The sequence below is a fragment of the Beta vulgaris genome, chromosome 4 (assembly GCF_026745355.1).
Source record: "Beta vulgaris subsp. vulgaris cultivar EL10 chromosome 4, EL10.2, whole genome shotgun sequence".
Classification (NCBI taxonomy): Eukaryota; Viridiplantae; Streptophyta; class Magnoliopsida; order Caryophyllales; family Amaranthaceae; genus Beta; species Beta vulgaris.
Genome location: NC_079205.1, coordinates 64,797,745 through 64,816,890, shown reverse-complemented (window position 1 = coordinate 64,816,890; position 19,146 = coordinate 64,797,745). Strand labels below are relative to the sequence as shown.

Here is a 19,146-nt window from a genome sequence, read left to right as displayed (position 1 = left end):
TTGAAACAAATTAAACAATATTAAACACTATATAACCTAACACCCCCCCTTCTATTTTTTTTGTTCCTACCCCTTCTTTATCAGTTAGGGGTTGCAGGCATGTTTTCATCCATGGTAAGTCCCTTTTTTCCTTTCATTTTTAGTTTTAAGTTTTTTTCTTGTTTTGTTGAATAAATTAATATCTATTAATGGGATTCTTTTAGCCTCTGTTATGGATATCTCCTCCTCTCTATGAAAGTTGTGAGTATGGATTTTTTTAGGTATGAGAAATTGTTCTCATCGGTTGAAGTTCGAGATTCAACATGATGGTATTGGAATCTCAAATGCAGTAAACATGGTCGATCAAGAATGTTCTTCCCAAACTATATCATAATGATAGACTTCCTCGTCAATAGTTGTTTGATTCAGCAAATACATGCACTATATATTGTTTGATCTGGTTCATTGTAGTTTTTTCAAGGACATAATTTATTTAACCTTGTTTGATTGTATATTGTTTTTCTTTAATATCTGTTGTAGTTGTCGGTTGGCCATTGATTAATGAAATTTCAGCTTAAAAATAAAAATAAAAATAAAAATTGTAAACACTATAATTCTTAAAGTTAATTTACATGGGCCAATAAATACTGCAAAAATTATTAGAAGAGAAGTCTAATTTTAATATAAAAGTAAATTTAGTCACTAAAGGGATTAAACTAGTCACCGAAAAAACCTAGTCACTATTGGACTCATTCTCTTTTTAATATTAGGCTTACCATTACCCAATCTATACTAATATATTAAAAGGCGTGAGAAAAAGTTTTTGCTCGTGACCTCAAGTTCATGTACTAAAGTTTTAACCATTAGACCAAGTTGTAATTAGTGATATCATATCAAAGTACAATATTAATAAAGGATTTTTTTTTCTTACCCGAGGCATAACCCGGGCTTAATAACTAGTTTTAATTTAAAAGTAGACGATTTCTTACAAGATAAACTCTAATACTAACCACGTCTAAATTAAACTTGCTAGGGCCAATTGTCAAGGCCCAAATAAATAGGTAAGCAAACAAGAATCTTTCTTTTATGTTTTCTAGAAAAACAAAGCTCAATTCCTATTGGTCAATCAACAAATACACGGATCGCAATCCGTGTACTCAACATAAAACAAATGTTAAACCGTCGATAACATCTTACACAAATCCAACGGTTATAAACCTTTATCTCAAACACCTCCAAAATTTCGTAGTTCCCGCCTACTTTCTCCGATTTCCAATACTCTCTATAAAAACTCCCAAAACTCCACTTTCTTCTTCATCTCATTTCAAAACCTCCAAAAATCATCTCACTCAGAAAACAAACACAGTAAAAAACAAAACCTTCAAAAAAAAGCTTGAGTTTCATCAACAATGGCGAGAACAAAACAAACCGCAAGAAAATCCACCGGAGGAAAAGCACCAAGGAAACAACTCGCAACAAAAGCTGCTCGTAAATCTGCTCCAGCTACCGGAGGAGTGAAGAAACCTCATAGATTTCGTCCTGGAACTGTTGCTTTACGTGAGATCCGTAAATACCAAAAGAGTACTGAACTTCTCATCAGGAAACTTCCATTTCAGAGATTAGTCAGAGAAATTGCTCAAGATTTTAAAACTGATCTTCGTTTTCAAAGTTCTGCTGTTGCTGCTCTTCAAGAAGCTGCTGAAGCTTATCTTGTTGGATTGTTTGAAGATACTAATTTGTGTGCGATTCATGCTAAGAGAGTTACGATTATGCCTAAAGATATTCAACTTGCTAGGAGGATTCGTGGTGAACGTGCTTAGGTTTTTGTCATTTCGTTCAAATTAGCGATTTTAATTGTGTGTTTTAGGTGTGATTAGGAAAGTTAGGGTTTGTGTTTTGGTTACTTTGATCATGTAAGCTTAAAATCAATGAAATTATGAGTTTCTGCCAAATTATTCTTCAGATTCGTCAATTATTTCTGGATTTATTCTGGATCTACGAATTAGTATGATGATTTTGCAGTTTTGATTTTCGATTTGTTATTTTTGAAGAATCAACGGATTATATTGAAACTACACGATAATCTGTACAGGTGCGTAGTAGGTTAACTTTTTCCTTTTGTATACTTTTTTTTTTTTATAATTAGATTTTGTGATTTCGTTGAAATTAGAGCATGTACAATGGTTAGTGTCTCTCCAACTAGCTCTCCACACTCTCTCTCCTATTCTCTCTCTTCAAGCTACTCTCAAGAGCCATGTCTAAAAACACCCAACAATAAAATCCTTTAAAGAGCTCTCCATTCAACTTTTCATTATTTTGTGGTCCCATGTCAATAAATCAATCTCATTTCATATTATGATCAAAGTTATATAAATTAAGTTATTCATGTAAATTAAATATAATTACAAATTAATCTTTTCATAATTTAAGCAAAGTAGAATTTTTAAAAAACAATATAATTATGAGTGCTAATATTTAATTTTCATAAATTTGGCATGGAATGAAGAATTAACCTACAACATGAAAACTAATTTTTAAATATCCAATATTAGGCTCATTTTATAGATAAAGGAAAATTATACTTGTTGGCATAATAATTATTACCATCTTTTTTTAATTTTTATAGAAAAGATCATTAAATGGTTGCATGAAGAAAAAAGAATTGAAGTAATTACAATAAAAAGTGGGTCCCACACATTGGAGAGCCATCTCTCCATCAACCCAAATGGTATCTCCCCAAGAGCCCTTTGGCAAAGTGTCTCCATGGAGAGACACCCAAGACACACCCAAGAGCCCCATTGTTGGGTAAGATGTGGCTCTCCATTTTCTCTCTCCTTGGAGAGCTAGTTGGAGAGCTAGTTGGAGAGCCCCATTGTACATACTCTTAGGGCTTTTTATTGTATGTTTTTGTGGAGTTTGAGTAGTTTTTTAGATGTGATTAGGAATGTTAGGGTTTGTGTTTTGGTTGCTTTGATGATATAAAAAATCTTATTTACTAAGTCAATGAAATTAAGCGTTTATGTTTAATTATACTTGAGATTCGTCATTTGTTTCTGGAATTATGCTAGATTTATCAAGTCTTATGCTTGATGTTTGCTGTTTTGGTTTCAATTATTTTTGGATTTATCCTAAATGTATGAATTACTATGTTTGATGTTTACAGTAAGAGATTTCGAATGCAGTTCTTTTTGTTAGACTATCTTGTGCGGATTTGTGTTTGTTGCATTCCTTTGTTTACATATTGATTGTCGCTGATATTTATGTGAAGGAATGTAGTCTTTCTCTTCTCAATTGCTTGTTTGATTCTGGTTGAAGGTTCTTCATTAAAAATCGCCGAATATCGAATATCATCAGACAAATCTTAACATTGCTCGTAGAGTCTTAGTTACAGAAGAAAATGCTCTGTAACATAGGTAACTTATGATTTAATGTATGATAAATTGACAAAATCATTCTACATAGATTTAAATTTGAAGTCGTTACAAAGTTTTGTTTTCTAAATACAACACCATATACATGGATAATTCAGCAGCCTAAGCCCTAAATCAGTAGGAGTGGAGGACTATTGGAAAGGCAAAATTGAACAAGTACAAGTTAGATTCATGATCCTAAGCTCCAGTAATGTGTGGATTATGTGAATCCCATGGGTGATGATCTTCAAAATAAAAGTTCGGCGCTCTTATTTTGCACAATCTCGGACAAAAGAAGCCTGATAATTCTTCTATTCATTCAATCTGGCTTCTAAATCATGTTCATTGCGCATATTCAGAAGGGTAGTTCTCTGAAAAGTCACAGAAGCTTCGAGGGTGTTAGCAGCATTTTGGACTCTGCGTGTGGAATAAATCTACTCGTTGTCTTGATGAGTCAAAAGGCCTTCTTCGTCTCCTTGTACGGCCTTCTTCCGTTGGCCAATCATCAGCAGTGATGCTTGCTAAAATCAACCAAATGCAGAATGATGAGAGAACCAAACAAGAGTGTAATTTCATCATTTTTCATGAAGTTAAAAGCTAAAATATATTCGGGGACTTCTAATCTCAGATGGCTTCAGCTAAGGCACTATGTTTCACCATAAAATCTTTTCCTACATGGGATATTCAAACAAGAAAACTGTAGAAATTACATTGTCATATGATATGGACGAATCTTCCAAGTGCTTAGTTATATGATACAGAATATGAACTGTATAGCTGCAAAGGGATAATTAAAAAGCAAAGCACCAGAGAACAGACCTTTGTCCCAGCTACAATGAAACCGTTAAGTGGATGTGCAGCACAAGCAGAAACATCTTCTGATAGAGGAACAAATCCATTTCGTCTGGAAATATTCGCCATTTCCTCACTAAAACAGAAAACAGAAAGCGAAAATAAATGATTCCAGGAACTCTTTCTTTATCAGTGATCATTATGAACTAGCTATTCAGGAAATGGTCCAAAGAAAATCAAAATCAGCACCTGCAGTCCACATGGCAGGGAGAGCCCGGGTCAGGATGGAAATCTAGAAGGTGTAGTCCTTTATCTGATGATGAGCCAACTGCATAGATCTGATCAAAGGGTATTCAGATCAGAACAAGAAGAATACACTCGTTTTACAGAACACAGTGAACAGACACATCATACAGATATAGAGAGAGTTCAGCTATTAACCAAACTGTTCTCCACAAAACAACGAGAGGGGTAATTATATAACTTCGGTTTGCAGTTTAGGGCCTCACCATCCTCCCTCTTGTTCTGTGGATAACATGTTTTCTATGTAACCTTTATCGTATAAAAAAGCTCATATGCTAGGTTCTGTTATAGGTACTCCACACATGCACCATTATTTCCAATTCTATTCAAAGAGATCTTACTGAATTTGTGGAAAGCCAGGATGGTTTTATCATGTAGGATAAATTAGTTATGTCTGAGCCAGTCCTGAAATTTCAAAATGAAATAAAAAAAGGGCCATTAGTAGCGTTCTTAACGTTGAATGACAACCGCATCACTGCAACATGGATGCAGAGGGTCTACTCACAACCAAGCTGGTGGAGGGCAGTGGATATGTGTCACTTCTAGACTATGGATATCAAGAATACCAGACCTGCAAAAGTTCAAATTATTATGCCTAAGTTGGACAGAATATGCTTACTACAGTTAATTGAGTGTATCATTGATCATCATCCATGGACACGAGTAATAGAACTATCAGGGTTGAAGAAAAGTGAAAGCACCCAGCATCAAGATGACTTTTTTCAAACCTACCAACCATCATCAAGATGGAACGCCAACCGATATGGAGAAGAAGGATCTAAATTGATCGAGTGTATATCTTTTGGTACAATATGTGATTGTGCCTGCAAAAAAAGCACAAGGCATCGATGACAGCGAAACTCAGAAGTTTAGAAAATAAAGTACTCATACTTTATCTTTCAATCATTGCAAAAAGATGCACATTATATTTGCAATTGGTAACATAATTTTGGGAAATCAGCTCGTTTATGTAAAGTTGCAAATTTGATTGAGAAGTAGAAAGCAGATTAAGCCTACTCCCGGTGGTTGAAAGAAATATCCCGTATAACATACCTTTAGTATCTCGATTTTCTCTAGCAGTGATGACACTTTCACGGATGCCATAGGCGGATGATATGCCTGTATGCAAACAACAAAGATAGCATAAACAACAACAATCAAGAGACTAAGTACCTTGCTACACGAAGGTGAGTCTGTGCCCTTGATAATATTATAATCACCAACTCAAATCCACAAAAAGCCTCTTTTGCAATGTATCCTTTGTCAATACTGTGTTATGGTAAGACCTAGTATACTATGATAAGCCTCCTATCAACAATATATGTGGTGCAGTGATGATAAAGATCTAGAATGACAATATATCCAATGATAGATTCCATAAAGAAAATACACAATATTTTGAGTCACTGAAGTCAAAAGAAGACTCAGAACAGAGTCTGAAATGAACTATCAATGTCCATATGTGTGTGTGTGTGTGGGGGGGGGGGGGGTTGAGCTAGCATCAGAAGGTTGTTTCTGCTTAACCTCTTTATGGTTCTGAAAAGCAGCAGATGTTCTTCCACCACGAAGATCCCACATATATATCATGCCCTGCTTACCAGCTCCAAAAACAATCTGAAACCAGTAGTAAGCTGCTATTAGGGAATTCACGAGACCATGTGGAAAAAAGTAATGATTGATGAAGTATAAATCACAACTTACAAGAGTTAAATTTGGCGACACAAAAGATATTACTTATTAGAAGCAATCTACACGAAAGAAAAACTAATGTGCCAATCTACGACCATACCACTCGATCAAGTAATAGTCATGTAGATTCTCAAGAAGCCTAGCCGCAATCACCCTAGGACTTCTGCCAGATTTTACATTCAGTGTACAGATCTTTTACTAGACATGTTATGCATTTTGATATCTCGTTAATTTTGAGCCTGATCGTGTAAGGAATGATGTTCCTGACACTATGTAGTAATAACTAATTACAGTGCCTACTGGTCTACAGTGAAGTGATGAACCTGCAGTTAAAATAGCAAGTATATTATGCTTTTGAACTTGACCCCGAATCGAAAATTTCGTATATAGTCCGCGTATGAGTCCACTCCCTTCAACAACCTCCTATGAAGTAATGAAATACAGCTGCAAATAGCTAACTGACCAATTTGCAAACTTTCGGTTCAAGCACTTTTGGACAGGTTTCAACTTTCAGAATCAATATGATAACTCCACATGGTCTAATAGTCAGTAATGTACTAATGTACATAGTTATCCACTAGAATATCATCACGGGACTTTAACCAGTCTTTTAAGTGCTGGAAATTTAATATCAGGCATTAATAGTATACTATCAGCAAAAGTATATACAAACTCAAGGCACTTTAAAACCTGAGCAGACCTGATTGTCAACATTCAATTGTATACTGTTAAGAGCAGTACTCGAATTAGTTGTCAGCTGAACCGACGGGAAAGTACTTCCTCTTCTATCCCATATATTGATCGAGCCGTTGGTATCAGAAGCAAAAACTCTGTCAAAATCATAGAGCAACAATAGAAATAGTTAGTCCAATACTTCAAACAGGATGAGACAAATTAGCAAAAGATCAAATGTCGACCAGCAAAGTCAAAGGGTCTGAGCCTAGTAACAGCAGTTGCAGAAGCATCAACTCACCTGGAATCATCAGTAGACGTAAAAGCTACATCTGACAAACCTGTAATGATATCAGAACCATGGATAGTGACAGAAGGCCTCTTCTTTAAAATCTGGACAAGAGAGGAGATATCAGCATCACAGGTAAAGCTTACACTAATACAAGACTTTGACATAAAACCAAGAATCTTTGCTAAAAAATGAAGGACATGATAGGACATCATTTACAATAATACAGTGCACAAACATAAAGCAGAAAACCTATTGGAATTAAAGTGAACCTCAACAGCGGAAAGTAAAGGGAATTGGAATTCAAATCTTACGTCAACAGGGTCAGAAGAGACATAACCAATGTCATAAATCAAGATTTCACTGCTCTTTAGTGACGCACAAGCAACCTGAAGGAGTATTGCGTTAGGGAATGTCAAACCTAACAGAAAAACAAGCAGATGCTAGCGCAGTAAAACATGTATGTCAACTGATATTAAGTTATTATTAATTCCCATGCCTCCAGAATATAGCTTCATATCCAACATCACATTTTCAATTTGTAAAGTAAGGATGTCTGTGATTCATTACAAATTTCTGTGCTTTGGAACATCACTCTAGAAACCAGTTTTACCATAAGGTTTATGCTGCACAAGATGCACAGATTTTGCTTACAGTACAATAAAATAAATGTCAAGCACAGTACAGAATTACTTAATACATTCAATGCGTAATTGTTAAACATTGAAACAATGCATTTATCATGTATAAATATCAACCTCATCTTGGTTAGCAGAATTCCATCGAACAGAATCCAATTGCCTGGATGTAGAGATGTGCAAAAGATGCTTCGTTTCATCTTCCTTCCACCCTGCACAATGATTAATTTCTGGATAAGAAAACAATACACACTGCATAAGAACACATACACAAAAGAGGAAAGTACAGCACTTTGCACAAGCACGTGTGTGTGTGTGTGTGTGTGGGTGTGTGTGTGTGGGTGTGTGTGAGGGAGAAAGAGAGAGAGACTACTAAGCAAAAGGTATTCAGAAACTTACATGGTGATATTACATTACTCTGGCAATAAAGAGATTCAAACTCATGCACCATCAAGCAGCCAGATTTTGTTACCGATGCTACATATATTCCCTATTGTAGAACAGGAGAAGAAAATTAGAAGCCACAAAGAGAAGGAAACAAATACCAGTATTCAAGGTAGTCAGAAAGTGACATGTTTATGTTTAAGAAAATTTCGGTTTGGATACAAGGGACAATCACAATATAGAAGCTAGTCTAGCATATACCAATTACACCCAAATTTCATTGAGATAGCTTAAAAGGTTGATGTTTCTCAAGCAAAAATGACAAGAAGCTAAACAAACGGTTACAGTGTAAAAACCCTTTGTGCTTTGATTGATGGAACATCACATGTAATTGTTGTGGAAGTTAAATCCAGATCCTAATTTATTTTCTTTTGATTCTTAGTAAGTTGGTCTTTTTCCAATTATTTTATTTATGCACCATACCTTGTAAATCAGTTATAGTGAGAGTGTGAGACTCATTAGCAATGATTTGTGCCATAGTGTGTGCTCTTCAACGTACCTGAATTTCGCTTATTATCGCTGAACTTAGTGGGCCCTAAGATTAACTTCTGTGAGCTTATTGTAATTATGAATTGAACACGGGTAGCCCTGATCCGTAGTTTCTAAATTTATTAGCACAAAACTTAAGTATCTGAACTAAAGTTATTAGCAATACGGTGAGGAGCATAGATCCTCTGTTCGGTAACTGAGAGAAAACCAGATGTCTCATGAAATACATAAAGCTACAGAAAGTAAATGAAAAGAGTATTTCAAATATTAGATCAACATAACCAATACTGGGAAACAGAATGAGATGACTCGAACATGATTAACCTGATTATCAAACTCTAGTGCAGATATACCGTGCCTGCAAGGAAGAAACAAATCATACAGACAGATGAATAGATAACAAAAGCTGACAAAGCAGAAAAAGTATTTGATACAGACCACATGGCAACAGCCAGCAGGAAAGGAGAGATACGAAGATGGAAAGTAACGATTCTATGAATAATGATACCAGTCCACGACCACTTCCATTACAAATTTTGGCACATGATAAGCAAACATATAGATTATCATTATAGTTGTACTTCACCGGCTAAAAATAGAAGCAAAGACCAATAAGTAACAGTTTTCCTTTTACATGCTGCTTTAACTTCCTGATCCCTAAATCAAACCAGCAAACTATACAACACAATGACACATATCACAGCAAAAAAATAGAACAACACGTCAAGTAGAACTTAATTTATACATGCTTCTATGCCAAAAACTATATGATACAAGTGATGCACAAACCTTCTACTAGACAGCGGAATATCCATGCCAGCAAACGACAGGACACGGTCCATCTGCACAAAATTGATCATATTACCAAACTTTGTCGTCAAACAAAAACAAGGTTTCAAGAAATTAAATTGGAAAAAAAGAATTATCAGAGGTAACAAAGGTGACATACATGGGTTCGACAAGGACGTCCATCTATATGATACAAGTGAGTAAACACACCAATCTTCGAACGACAAACGCAACCAATTAATCAACAGTCTCAATAAAAACCATTTAACTAAGCAAACAGCTCAATTATCAAATTACATTTTCCAACCTGAGAGTAAGATTGAACCAATAATCCACACATTTCGCGCTTATACTTCGATTCCATACAACCATTCAATTCAATTGCAGTTCTTCTCCAACGAGGTCTTCAATTTTCAAAATCAAAAACAAATTCCAGTAAATTAATCAATTACTATCAGCAACAAGTAAAATCAAAAGCAAGAATAAAAGTACCTTCTAATTGGCTTAGGGTTTGAAGAAGAAGGTTCAGTTGGCACAACATATCGATCCATTTAAAGATTTTCTCTCTCCTCCAACTTTTGCCTCAACCTGTTTTCTAGGGTTTCAGAAAAAATCTAATAAACTGGTAACTTATTAGATCGTTAAAGCAAACTAAAGAAATGTTGTATTATGTTTCCCGCCATTTTTCTATTTTTTATTAAAAAAAATCTAAAAAAAATATAGATGAGGAAAAGTTAACCTACGACGCACTTGTACCGCTTATCGTGTACTACTGTCAATACGAGCCGTTGATTCTTCAAAAATAACAAATCAGAAATTAAAACTGCAAACAACATTATAATTCATAGATCTAGCAAAAATCCAGAAATAATTGACGATCTGAAGTTTAATTTCATTCATTTGATAGTTAGATTTTACATCATCAAAGTAACCAAAACACAAACCCTAACTTTCTGAATCACATCTATAGACTACTTCAATTCCATTGAAAACAGACAATTAAAAGCCCTAATTTCAACGAAATCAGGAAAAAGTTAACCTACGACGCACCTGTAAAGATTATCGTGTACTTTCAATACGAGCCGTCGATTCTTCAAAAATAACAAATCGAAAATCAAATAATTAATAGATCTAGAATTAATCCAGAAATAATTGACGAATCTGAAGAATATTTGGCATAAACTCATAATTTCATTGATTTTAAGCTAAGCTTTTACATGATCAAAGTAACCAAAACACAAACCCTAACTTTCCTAATCACATCTAAAACACACAATTAAAAACCTAATTTGAACGAAATGACAAAACCTAAGCACGTTCACCACGAATCCTCCTAGCAAGCTGAATATCCTTAGGCATAATCGTAACTCTCTTAGCATGAATCGCACACAAATTAGTATCCTCAAACAATCCAACAAGATAAGCTTCAGCAGCTTCTTGAAGAGCAGCAACAGCAGAACTCTGAAAACGAAGATCAGTTTTAAAATCTTGAGCAATTTCTCTGACTAATCTCTGAAATGGAAGTTTCCTGATGAGAAGTTCAGTACTCTTCTGGTACTTACGAATCTCACGTAAAGCAACAGTTCCAGGACGAAATCTATGAGGTTTCTTCACTCCTCCAGTAGCTGGAGCAGATTTACGAGCAGCTTTTGTTGCGAGTTGCTTCCTTGGTGCTTTTCCACCGGTGGATTTTCTTGCGGTTTGTTTTGTTCTCGCCATTGTTGATGAAACTCAAGCTTTTTTTGGAGATTTTTTTTTACTGTGTTTGTTTTCTGAGTGAGATGATTTTTGGAGGTTTTGAAATGAGATGAAGAAGAAAGTGGAGTTTTGGGAGTTTTTATAGAGAGTATTGGAAATTGGAGAAAGTAGGCGGGAACTACGAAATTTTGGAGGTGTTTGAGATAAAGGTTTATAACCGTTGGATTTGTGTAAGATGTTATCGACGGTTTAGATTTGTTTTATGTTGAGTACACGGATTGCGATCCGTGTATTTGTTAGTTAACCAATAGGAATGAGCTTTGTTTTTCTTGAAAAACATAAAAGAAAGAAATATTCTGGTAATGCTAGGCTGTTATTAGCTAGAGTATTTATTTGGGCCTTGATAGATGGCCCAAGCAAGTTTAGTTTAGAGTTTAGACTATTGGTTGGTCCATTGTATATTTTTATGTGAGGAATTTCACCCATAAGTTTCATTTATTAGATTATCATTTCTATTATAAATTATATCAATTTAAAAATGACATGAAATAGCTAAAAAATGATATGAAACATACCAATGATGAGATGAATATGTTTTATAATAAACATGAAACATATTTAAGAATGATAAGAAACCCACCAATTATGAAGTGAAAGAGTTTTATAATGATAGGGAACAATTATAGTAGTATTAGTTTGCAGTGGCTGAATTAGCAACTATTAGGGAAGGCTTGTCACTGGCTAAAGATCATAACATCAGCAGGTTGGAGGTTGAAACTGATGCTCAAGCTTTGATGATTATGATGGATAGAGCTGAGAAAGTTCCTCATCACCAACTCAGCGCGATTATATGTGATATAGTCAAGCTTTTGAAAACCAACTGGGTAGTTGTTTTCCCTCATGCGAAAAGGGATGCCAACATGATAGCCCACAAACTGGCTAGGTTTGCTATGGATATGGAGATGGACAAGGTCACTCACACTGCTCCACCACAATGTGTTATGCAAGATTACATGCAGGAGCTGGTCAATCCGATAACTTAGTTATTAGCAAGTTTAACTTAAGTTATTCTCTAAACTTTTATTAGCTGGATAATTTTGTCAACTTGCTTTCTGGTTTTGGTGATGTAATGATGCTATGGTGTAAGTAACTGTTTTATTAATATAATCCTTAGTTTGTGTTAAAAAAAAAGTTATAATGTAACATGTTACATCCGATACACATTTTTTTTACTTATACATCTATAGTTACTTTAGAGGTATATTAATGATCAAAATTGTGCATTAACAAGTCTGCTAGTCAAACTGTTGTATTTACTTAATGACTTAGGAGTAATAATTACTTTATCCGCTCTCATTTTATTACAACAATTTCAGTTTCATGCTTACCAATGCACAATTTATCTTAAATGTCTTTAGTTATGTTTTGGTAAAAAAAAAAAAGTTGATATTGATAATGTGCACATTGAGACACATATTCAACACGATCTCATGTGATTATAGTATCTCATGCATATGAAACAAAACTAAAGACACTTAAGATAATTTGTGCCTTGATGTCACCAAAAGACATGTCCCTTTCAAGAGATGAACAACTTGTAAACTCAAGTAAAATGAGTCGAGTTAAACCAAATTTTTAGTCACTTTCAATGCAACTTATCTGTGAGTGATTGTTTTCGTGGCCAACCATAAATCATCTAAACTCCGAACTTAAAATTAAGAACCCGTTAAGCTTCACTACAAATTTATAGTTTTTGGTTTTATGAATATAAAGTCATATGATATAAAGGAGATAATAAACTTGAAATTAGTTATAATAAACATGTCAATTTTGAAAACTGACAACTAAAAGCTGGAAAATACTTTTTCTAATTTCTATATTATTGTTTTTGATTTTTTTGAAAAACTGTAAACTGGAAAAAAAAAACAATGAGGAACGAGCCCTGAATATTAGCCTTTATTAATTATTTTGGTCAATTACTAAGGTTGTTACTTACTCCATCACTTTCTTTGTCTATCTTTTTATTATTATTATGAGATGTCCCAATTCCCAAATACCAATTCATCCAAATATCAGTTGAATTTTCATTGCATACTAATACTATTACACGATTTGTGCTGGTTTACAAGGTGATCGTGACTTTGCTAGATTGCTTCCTATGACACAAACGAGTAAAAAATAACTAATTGTTTTTATATTCATGGAAAATACCTTGAAGAAGCACACTAGACTATGACAAGGAGTACTATTTTTTTTCAGTAATACAATTCTAGTCGTTTACTTAGAGGAAATACACCAACAAATCAAATGAAATTTGGCCTGCAGAATTCATATTATATATTCTACAAATTCAACTATGGGGAAGTGATTGCAATAGCGTACTAAAAGACACAAACATCTGGGAAGATACAGTCTAACTTCCAAAGAAATGGACATACTTCAATTCAACATTAAATACAATAAATCATCCCCTTCTTTTTTCTTTTTGTTAGTGAAACTCTTGACTTAATTTGCTTACAATTTCAAGAAAGAAAACAGAGGGAATAAAGGAAATGTGCTATTATTAGACTTCGACATGAAAGTTTGTGTTTTATGCTCCTATAACCTTCAAGCTACTCGTCTTCTTAACGAGGATCTCACGAATCTTACCTTGTGCAAAAATATTGTTATAATGTGCAGGGAGTTGTGCAAGGCGTTCCACTCGTTTAAAATCTTTGACATCCCACGAATGAAGAACCAACTTACGAACAAGCTTGCAAAGGAAGCAATACGTCTAAATGAGAGCATGAATGTAGATACAAATTTCCTCATTTCCCCTAGTTTTTGCATGAATGCGTATATCTCGGATTGTAATAACTATAATAATATGTTTGAATTTGTGTAATTCTCGCCATTGTCACCCAAAAAAATATTAAACATGATTTTTTGATCATAAATTTTCATCATTATATGGGGGAAAATCACTAACGTGTTACGTACACCCATTTAAAGATGTATCCTTTTAAAAGTATTGGACATTAACCACATCCTTCTACATTTCAAAAGTGTATGGAAGTGTTTGACTTATAATGAACTTCTGTGTGAGGGCTAGTGTGAGAACATATACTTTTTTTTTTTTCTTACCTTTAAAAACAAAAGGAAAAAAAGAATGTATACTTTCATGTTGATAGTCACTTTCAAACTGTGAACTTTTAATAATTATTCCAATTTTGTCAATGCAAACATTTAGCTAGACTTTTAGTCAAAGTGTGCATCACAATATTTTTTGTCAAATTTGGGCCAACTATTTGCTTGAAGTTTATCATTGGGGTCAAACAATAAATTTATAATATGTTTGGTAAAATAAAGCAACAACTAAGTATGAACTATAAAACAACTTTTATTCAACAAAAAAACATTCCAGAAGTTCAAACAAGCACAACTGCACAAATAACCAATCAATTAAACAATCTCCAATTCTCCATATCTACATGACCTACATGTCCATTCCTACCAGGAGCATTGATGCATAAATTCTTAGGGAATTTTGGCAAAACCAATAGTCAAAATTGCAATCATTAATTCAAAACAAATTCAACTAAATATTTTACCAAAATGTCCCCAAAAATGCATCATTTTATTTTCACCCATAAGCAGCCTCATAGGATGAACATAAAATATCTTCTACCACTCACTCTTTTGTATGTACAAGTTGCAACAGAATTTGTTGCCACACATTGTTGAATTTCTTTCAGTTTTCCAGCTATCTACTCCTTTGCTGCCACACACAAGTTGCATTGCAACAATATTCTTCCACCACTCACTCTATTGTATATGAAACTAAGGATATGTCAAAAGGTACACAATACATTCATACCCAGTTGTCAGGTAGATTGAAGTTATGAAATCTGAAAGATTCTTCCCCCGCCGTATCTCTAGCCAATCCTAACTCGATTTGACGACCAGTAAACCTACCATCCCGCGAAACCATGGATGGGGAAAGAGGTTGGTTTTGATCATCATCAGAATTGCTCGGAATCTGAAAATGAGACCGCAATGGCATAGCTTGTGGAACAGGACCACTTTGTTGTCGTGGAGAGGCAGATCGTGTGTCAAGCATTAAAACATGAATAAGCAGGGGTGCTCGAGCATGACGGTACAAAGAGAGCTTCTGGCTTAGAGAAACGGTATCAAAGCATTGGATGGCACTTGTTGGAGATACAATCCAAGGAAGGACTTTTTGGCTGCTTACTCGCGAGATTACTAGGAGCTTCGAATCTCTTTTTGCATCATTATATAGCTCACAGAGACCAGATCTTGAAGAAGGGACATTTCCATCACCTTCTAGAACTGATGATATGTATATAAATCCCTGCAAAAGTGCGAAGTATATTACAACATGTCAACATAAAAACTTTAAAGAGCAAGTTAGAATGAGCCTTTTTTTTCCAATTGTTTTACCTCTTCAGTGCGACTTATAGCAAAACCAAGCTTCACATCACCCTCTTCTATGTTGATCTCAACTGGGTATTCTTGGATGGGCGAGTACCAGAGACGAATTGCTCTGACAACTCCAATGTCAACGCCGTGGTAGTCCTCAAATCCATAAAGGCTCGCATTGGAAAGATTTGGCAAATCTGATAATGATGAAGTGCTGACTGTGGAAGAAGCTGTTTCACCAGATATCTGTTGCATATGAGAAATAGAAAATTCGCTTGTATCAAATAACCCACAAACAAAAATTAAGAGTTGAGTATATTATCCAGGAATATCACTTGTATCACATTGAATATCGAAAATATCTCAGAAGCACAACTTTGAAACTAATAGGGTCATACTAGGATATTCTTGTAGTTATCCCAATAAATGTACCTTTGTAAGTAAAGACTCTGTCTGAATGTTTATAAAGGCTATCGGAACCCCTGATGCCTGAGACGCGTTTATCCATGCATTAGCCCTAGAGATAGTGTCCTCCATATCATTATAACGACCACGTCCAGTTTCTGAAGCTTTCGGGAGGAAAAGAATGGAGAAAAGGGAGCTCGAACTGGGAACTTGTAGCATTGTTTGCATCTTCCTTTCCCATGGATATTGAACATAACCACTTTGGATTTGTGTACTGTTTATTGCGTGATGTAACCTGGAGTCCCTAGAAGCTGCCATTAGAGATCAAGAGACGACCATCAGATCATGCCATTGATTTTGCAGCATTTTTTCAAACATGATACTAGACAAAACATACATTATATACATGGTGTTTTACAAATTTCAATCATCCAGCTTCTCTTTTTTACCATGCTAGCTCAATTGCTTCGATTATTAACATTTCCATCAATACGAACATCACACCATATTATTAGTGCAGAATGGAGTAAATTGCACACAACCTAACTCCTACGATAACAAAGAAAATGCTTCTAAATGAATCTTAATCTCATAAGGAACAATTTCCTGCTACAACAATATTCAAAACATTTTAGTTCCACATCCTAATAAAATCTATGCAATTTTTACTCCCTGTTTAGTAGACGTTAATTAAAATTTATGCAATTTCGTTAGCAAATCTCATCCTAATGTCTACTCTTTCTTTTTAAAATTTCATCATAACACTACGACCATCATCTAGTACCACATACCAAATCCATAATTGTCTTAAACTTCTACTAATTTTTGTCTAATCATAATAAGAAACATTTCACTATCCTTAATTATTCCTCACAAAAAAATTGTAGAAACGAAACACTTTTTGTTTTTCCCCTGTCAATTCTTATCATTAATCACAACCTCTTACTCTAATTAATCTGGAAAAACAAAACAATCCATATCAAAACGAAACATTTCACTATCCTTAAATATCCCAATCAAACATGTCAACACGGCAACACATAATTTGGACCAGAAAATGACTTATATTATTACGATCTATATCAGCATACCTATTATCCTCTAAGATTATATCTGAAAAACAGATATATGCACTTTAATTCAAATATCTTCAACACATTGTACATTGACACTATTCACATACTTCACTTCGACAAACATAAGATCTTATTAGATTAACCTCCACATAAATATTTTCCAGATAACAGCTTTCTACACTTTTATCTAATTATATAGTTTGGACCAGAAGATGAACTTTTATTATTACGATCTATAGCAGCATACCTACTACCCGAAAACAGATAAATTCACTTTGATTCAAACATCTCGAAAATAAATTCAGATAACTAACACATTATACATTGACACTATTCACATACTTCACTTTGACATCATTGAAAACCACAATCACATACAATCTTATCAGATTCATCTCGACATATTTTTTTTTCCAAATAACAGCATTCTATACTTTTTTTCCCAATAACAGCTTTCTATACTTTTATCTTATTATATAATTTGGACCAGAAACTGACTTTTACAATTACGATTTATAGCAGCATACCTATTATCCAAAAACAGATAAATTCACTTTGATTCAAATATCTCGAAAACAAATTCAGATAACTAACCCATCATACATTTACACTATTCACCTACTTCATTTCGACATCGTCGAAAAACATACTCGTTTCCTTGTTAGTCTAATCGACTAATAGTCTAGGACTCTAATATAATATACTTGTCATAACTCTAATACATACGAATATACGATCTTACTAGATTCACCTCGACATGATTTTATCTTAAAACAGATACAGTAATGAGTCAACGCGAAGAAGAGGTAGCACAGTACATTACCTTGGAGTTTCAAGCAATCAGATTCAGAACGATCAAAGAAAGTAACAGCATAATTAGGATCATCAATCGCTCTCAAAACATAATGTTGTTTCTTCCTTCCTTCAGGAACAATACAACCAGTTAACTCAGCAGAATCAAACTCACCGCGTCGAACTCGTACTCTAATCTCCGTAATCTTACTCTTAAAACAACTATGTAGTTGTTTCTGAACACCAGAATTTCCATCTTTAAACGGCGATCGCAAACTTAAATCGCCGATTAAAATCTCTTCAACAATATCACCAGTTTGAAGCAATCCACCACTCCATTCATCAGCTCTTGAGGTTCCTCTGATGCATTCGATTGCAAGTACTTTTGTGCTAGGCCAACTTCTTGATGATGAAGATGAAGGTGAGGTTGAAGTTGATGAATTTGATGAGTTTGATCGATCAAACACCATTTTTGTGTGTTTTTGGAGTTTGAATTTTGGAGAGAGAAAGAGAGAGATTGAAGATAGAAGATGAATGAGGGTTTTGTGTGAAAGGGTATATAATAAAGGTGAATAATAAATGGCGGGATGATGGACAAACTTGTCAAAGTCTTCGCGGTCAGTATCAATATAAGCCATAATTAGAGAAGGTCTAATTTTAATATAAAAGTATATTCGGTTACTAAATGAAGTAAACGAGTCATCGAAATAAATTGAGCTAATCACTGTTGGATTAATTCTCTTTTTAATATTGAGTTTAATGTTGTCTAATTTTAATTTAAAATAGACGGTCTTTTATCGGACAAACATGAGAGAGAAAGAGAGAGGAAGGAGGGGAGGTTGGGGGAATCTTTTATTGGATTTTAGGTGACGTCAATGGATTACATCATATAGAACTAGAAGTAACCTGTTTTCTTACACTACTAAATAAATGTCATAAAGTCATAACTATATGACTTTGATTTGTTGTCTTTGGTTGATCGTTAAATGATCGGAGCTATGGCGGACAACGAGGAAATGCATAGGAAGAAGTATGGAAAATACTTTATCTACTCGGTGGGTTAATAACTCAATATAAATAGAAATAAATAAATAGTAGAATCTAATTTATTGGTTTAATAGTTTTTAAATTTTCTATTTTTAATGAGTTAACTAGTTGCTGGAACAAAAATTATTAAAAGAGACGGTCTAATTTTAATATAAAAGTAGACCTAGTAACTAAATGGATTAAACTAGTGACCGAAATAAATTAACCTAGTAATT

At 34.3% G+C, this 19,146-nt stretch overlaps 4 protein-coding genes across 4 annotated transcripts; 1 reads left to right on the top strand and 3 right to left on the bottom strand.

Annotated features, from left to right (window-relative positions):
- The first annotated feature begins 1,285 nt into the window (after window positions 1-1,285).
- LOC104889942 (histone H3.2) lies at window positions 1,286-1,931 on the top strand. The gene has a single exon (XM_010675285.4). The coding sequence runs from the start codon at window positions 1,389-1,391 to the stop codon at window positions 1,797-1,799; it is 411 nt and encodes a 136-aa protein (XP_010673587.1). The 5' UTR covers window positions 1,286-1,388; the 3' UTR covers window positions 1,800-1,931.
- A 1,488-nt stretch (window positions 1,932-3,419) lies between these two features.
- On the bottom strand, window positions 3,420-10,264 carry LOC104889943 (uncharacterized). The gene is made up of 18 exons (XM_010675287.4): window positions 9,987-10,264; window positions 9,802-9,898; window positions 9,655-9,708; window positions 9,495-9,547; window positions 9,030-9,063; window positions 8,172-8,262; window positions 7,893-7,984; window positions 7,449-7,523; window positions 7,147-7,238; window positions 6,874-7,003; window positions 6,009-6,098; window positions 5,538-5,603; window positions 5,217-5,308; window positions 4,990-5,055; window positions 4,826-4,889; window positions 4,431-4,519; window positions 4,209-4,317; window positions 3,420-3,910 (listed from the first exon to the last, which is right to left on the bottom strand). The coding sequence occupies exons 1-18, from the start codon at window positions 10,043-10,045 to the stop codon at window positions 3,824-3,826; spliced, it is 1,440 nt and encodes a 479-aa protein (XP_010673589.1). The 5' UTR covers window positions 10,046-10,264; the 3' UTR covers window positions 3,420-3,823.
- Window positions 10,265-10,665: 401 nt separating this feature from the next.
- LOC104889944 (histone H3.2) lies at window positions 10,666-11,313 on the bottom strand. Its single transcript, XM_010675288.4, has one exon. It carries the CDS (start codon window positions 11,211-11,213, stop codon window positions 10,803-10,805), a length of 411 nt encoding a protein of 136 aa, XP_010673590.1. The 5' UTR covers window positions 11,214-11,313; the 3' UTR covers window positions 10,666-10,802.
- A 3,234-nt stretch (window positions 11,314-14,547) lies between these two features.
- On the bottom strand, window positions 14,548-18,444 carry LOC104889945 (hypothetical protein). Its single transcript, XM_010675289.4, has 4 exons — window positions 17,916-18,444; window positions 16,044-16,327; window positions 15,633-15,857; window positions 14,548-15,543 (listed from the first exon to the last, which is right to left on the bottom strand). The coding sequence occupies exons 1-4, from the start codon at window positions 18,352-18,354 to the stop codon at window positions 15,043-15,045; spliced, it is 1,449 nt and encodes a 482-aa protein (XP_010673591.2). The 5' UTR covers window positions 18,355-18,444; the 3' UTR covers window positions 14,548-15,042.
- Between the last annotated feature and the right edge of the window lie 702 nt (window positions 18,445-19,146).

Coding starts and splice junctions, on each gene's coding strand:
- LOC104889942 (XM_010675285.4), top strand. CDS start 1,389: ATGGCGAGAACAAAACAAACCGCAAGAAAATCCACCGGAGGAAAAGCA.
- LOC104889944 (XM_010675288.4), bottom strand. CDS start 11,213: ATGGCGAGAACAAAACAAACCGCAAGAAAATCCACCGGTGGAAAAGCA.
- LOC104889943 (XM_010675287.4), bottom strand. CDS start 10,045: ATGGATCGATATGTTGTGCCAACTGAACCTTCTTCTTCAAACCCTAAG. Junction 9,548..9,654: donor GACGTCCTTGTCGAACCCAT/GTATGTCACCTT, acceptor AATTTTGTGCAG/ATGGACCGTGTCCTGTCGTT. Junction 6,099..6,873: donor AATTGAATGTTGACAATCAG/GTCTGCTCAGGT, acceptor TACTGGTTTCAG/ATTGTTTTTGGAGCTGGTAA.
- LOC104889945 (XM_010675289.4), bottom strand. CDS start 18,354: ATGGTGTTTGATCGATCAAACTCATCAAATTCATCAACTTCAACCTCA. Junction 16,328..17,915: donor TGATTGCTTGAAACTCCAAG/GTAATGTACTGT, acceptor CTCTAATGGCAG/CTTCTAGGGACTCCAGGTTA. Junction 15,858..16,043: donor CAGAGTCTTTACTTACAAAG/GTACATTTATTG, acceptor CATATGCAACAG/ATATCTGGTGAAACAGCTTC.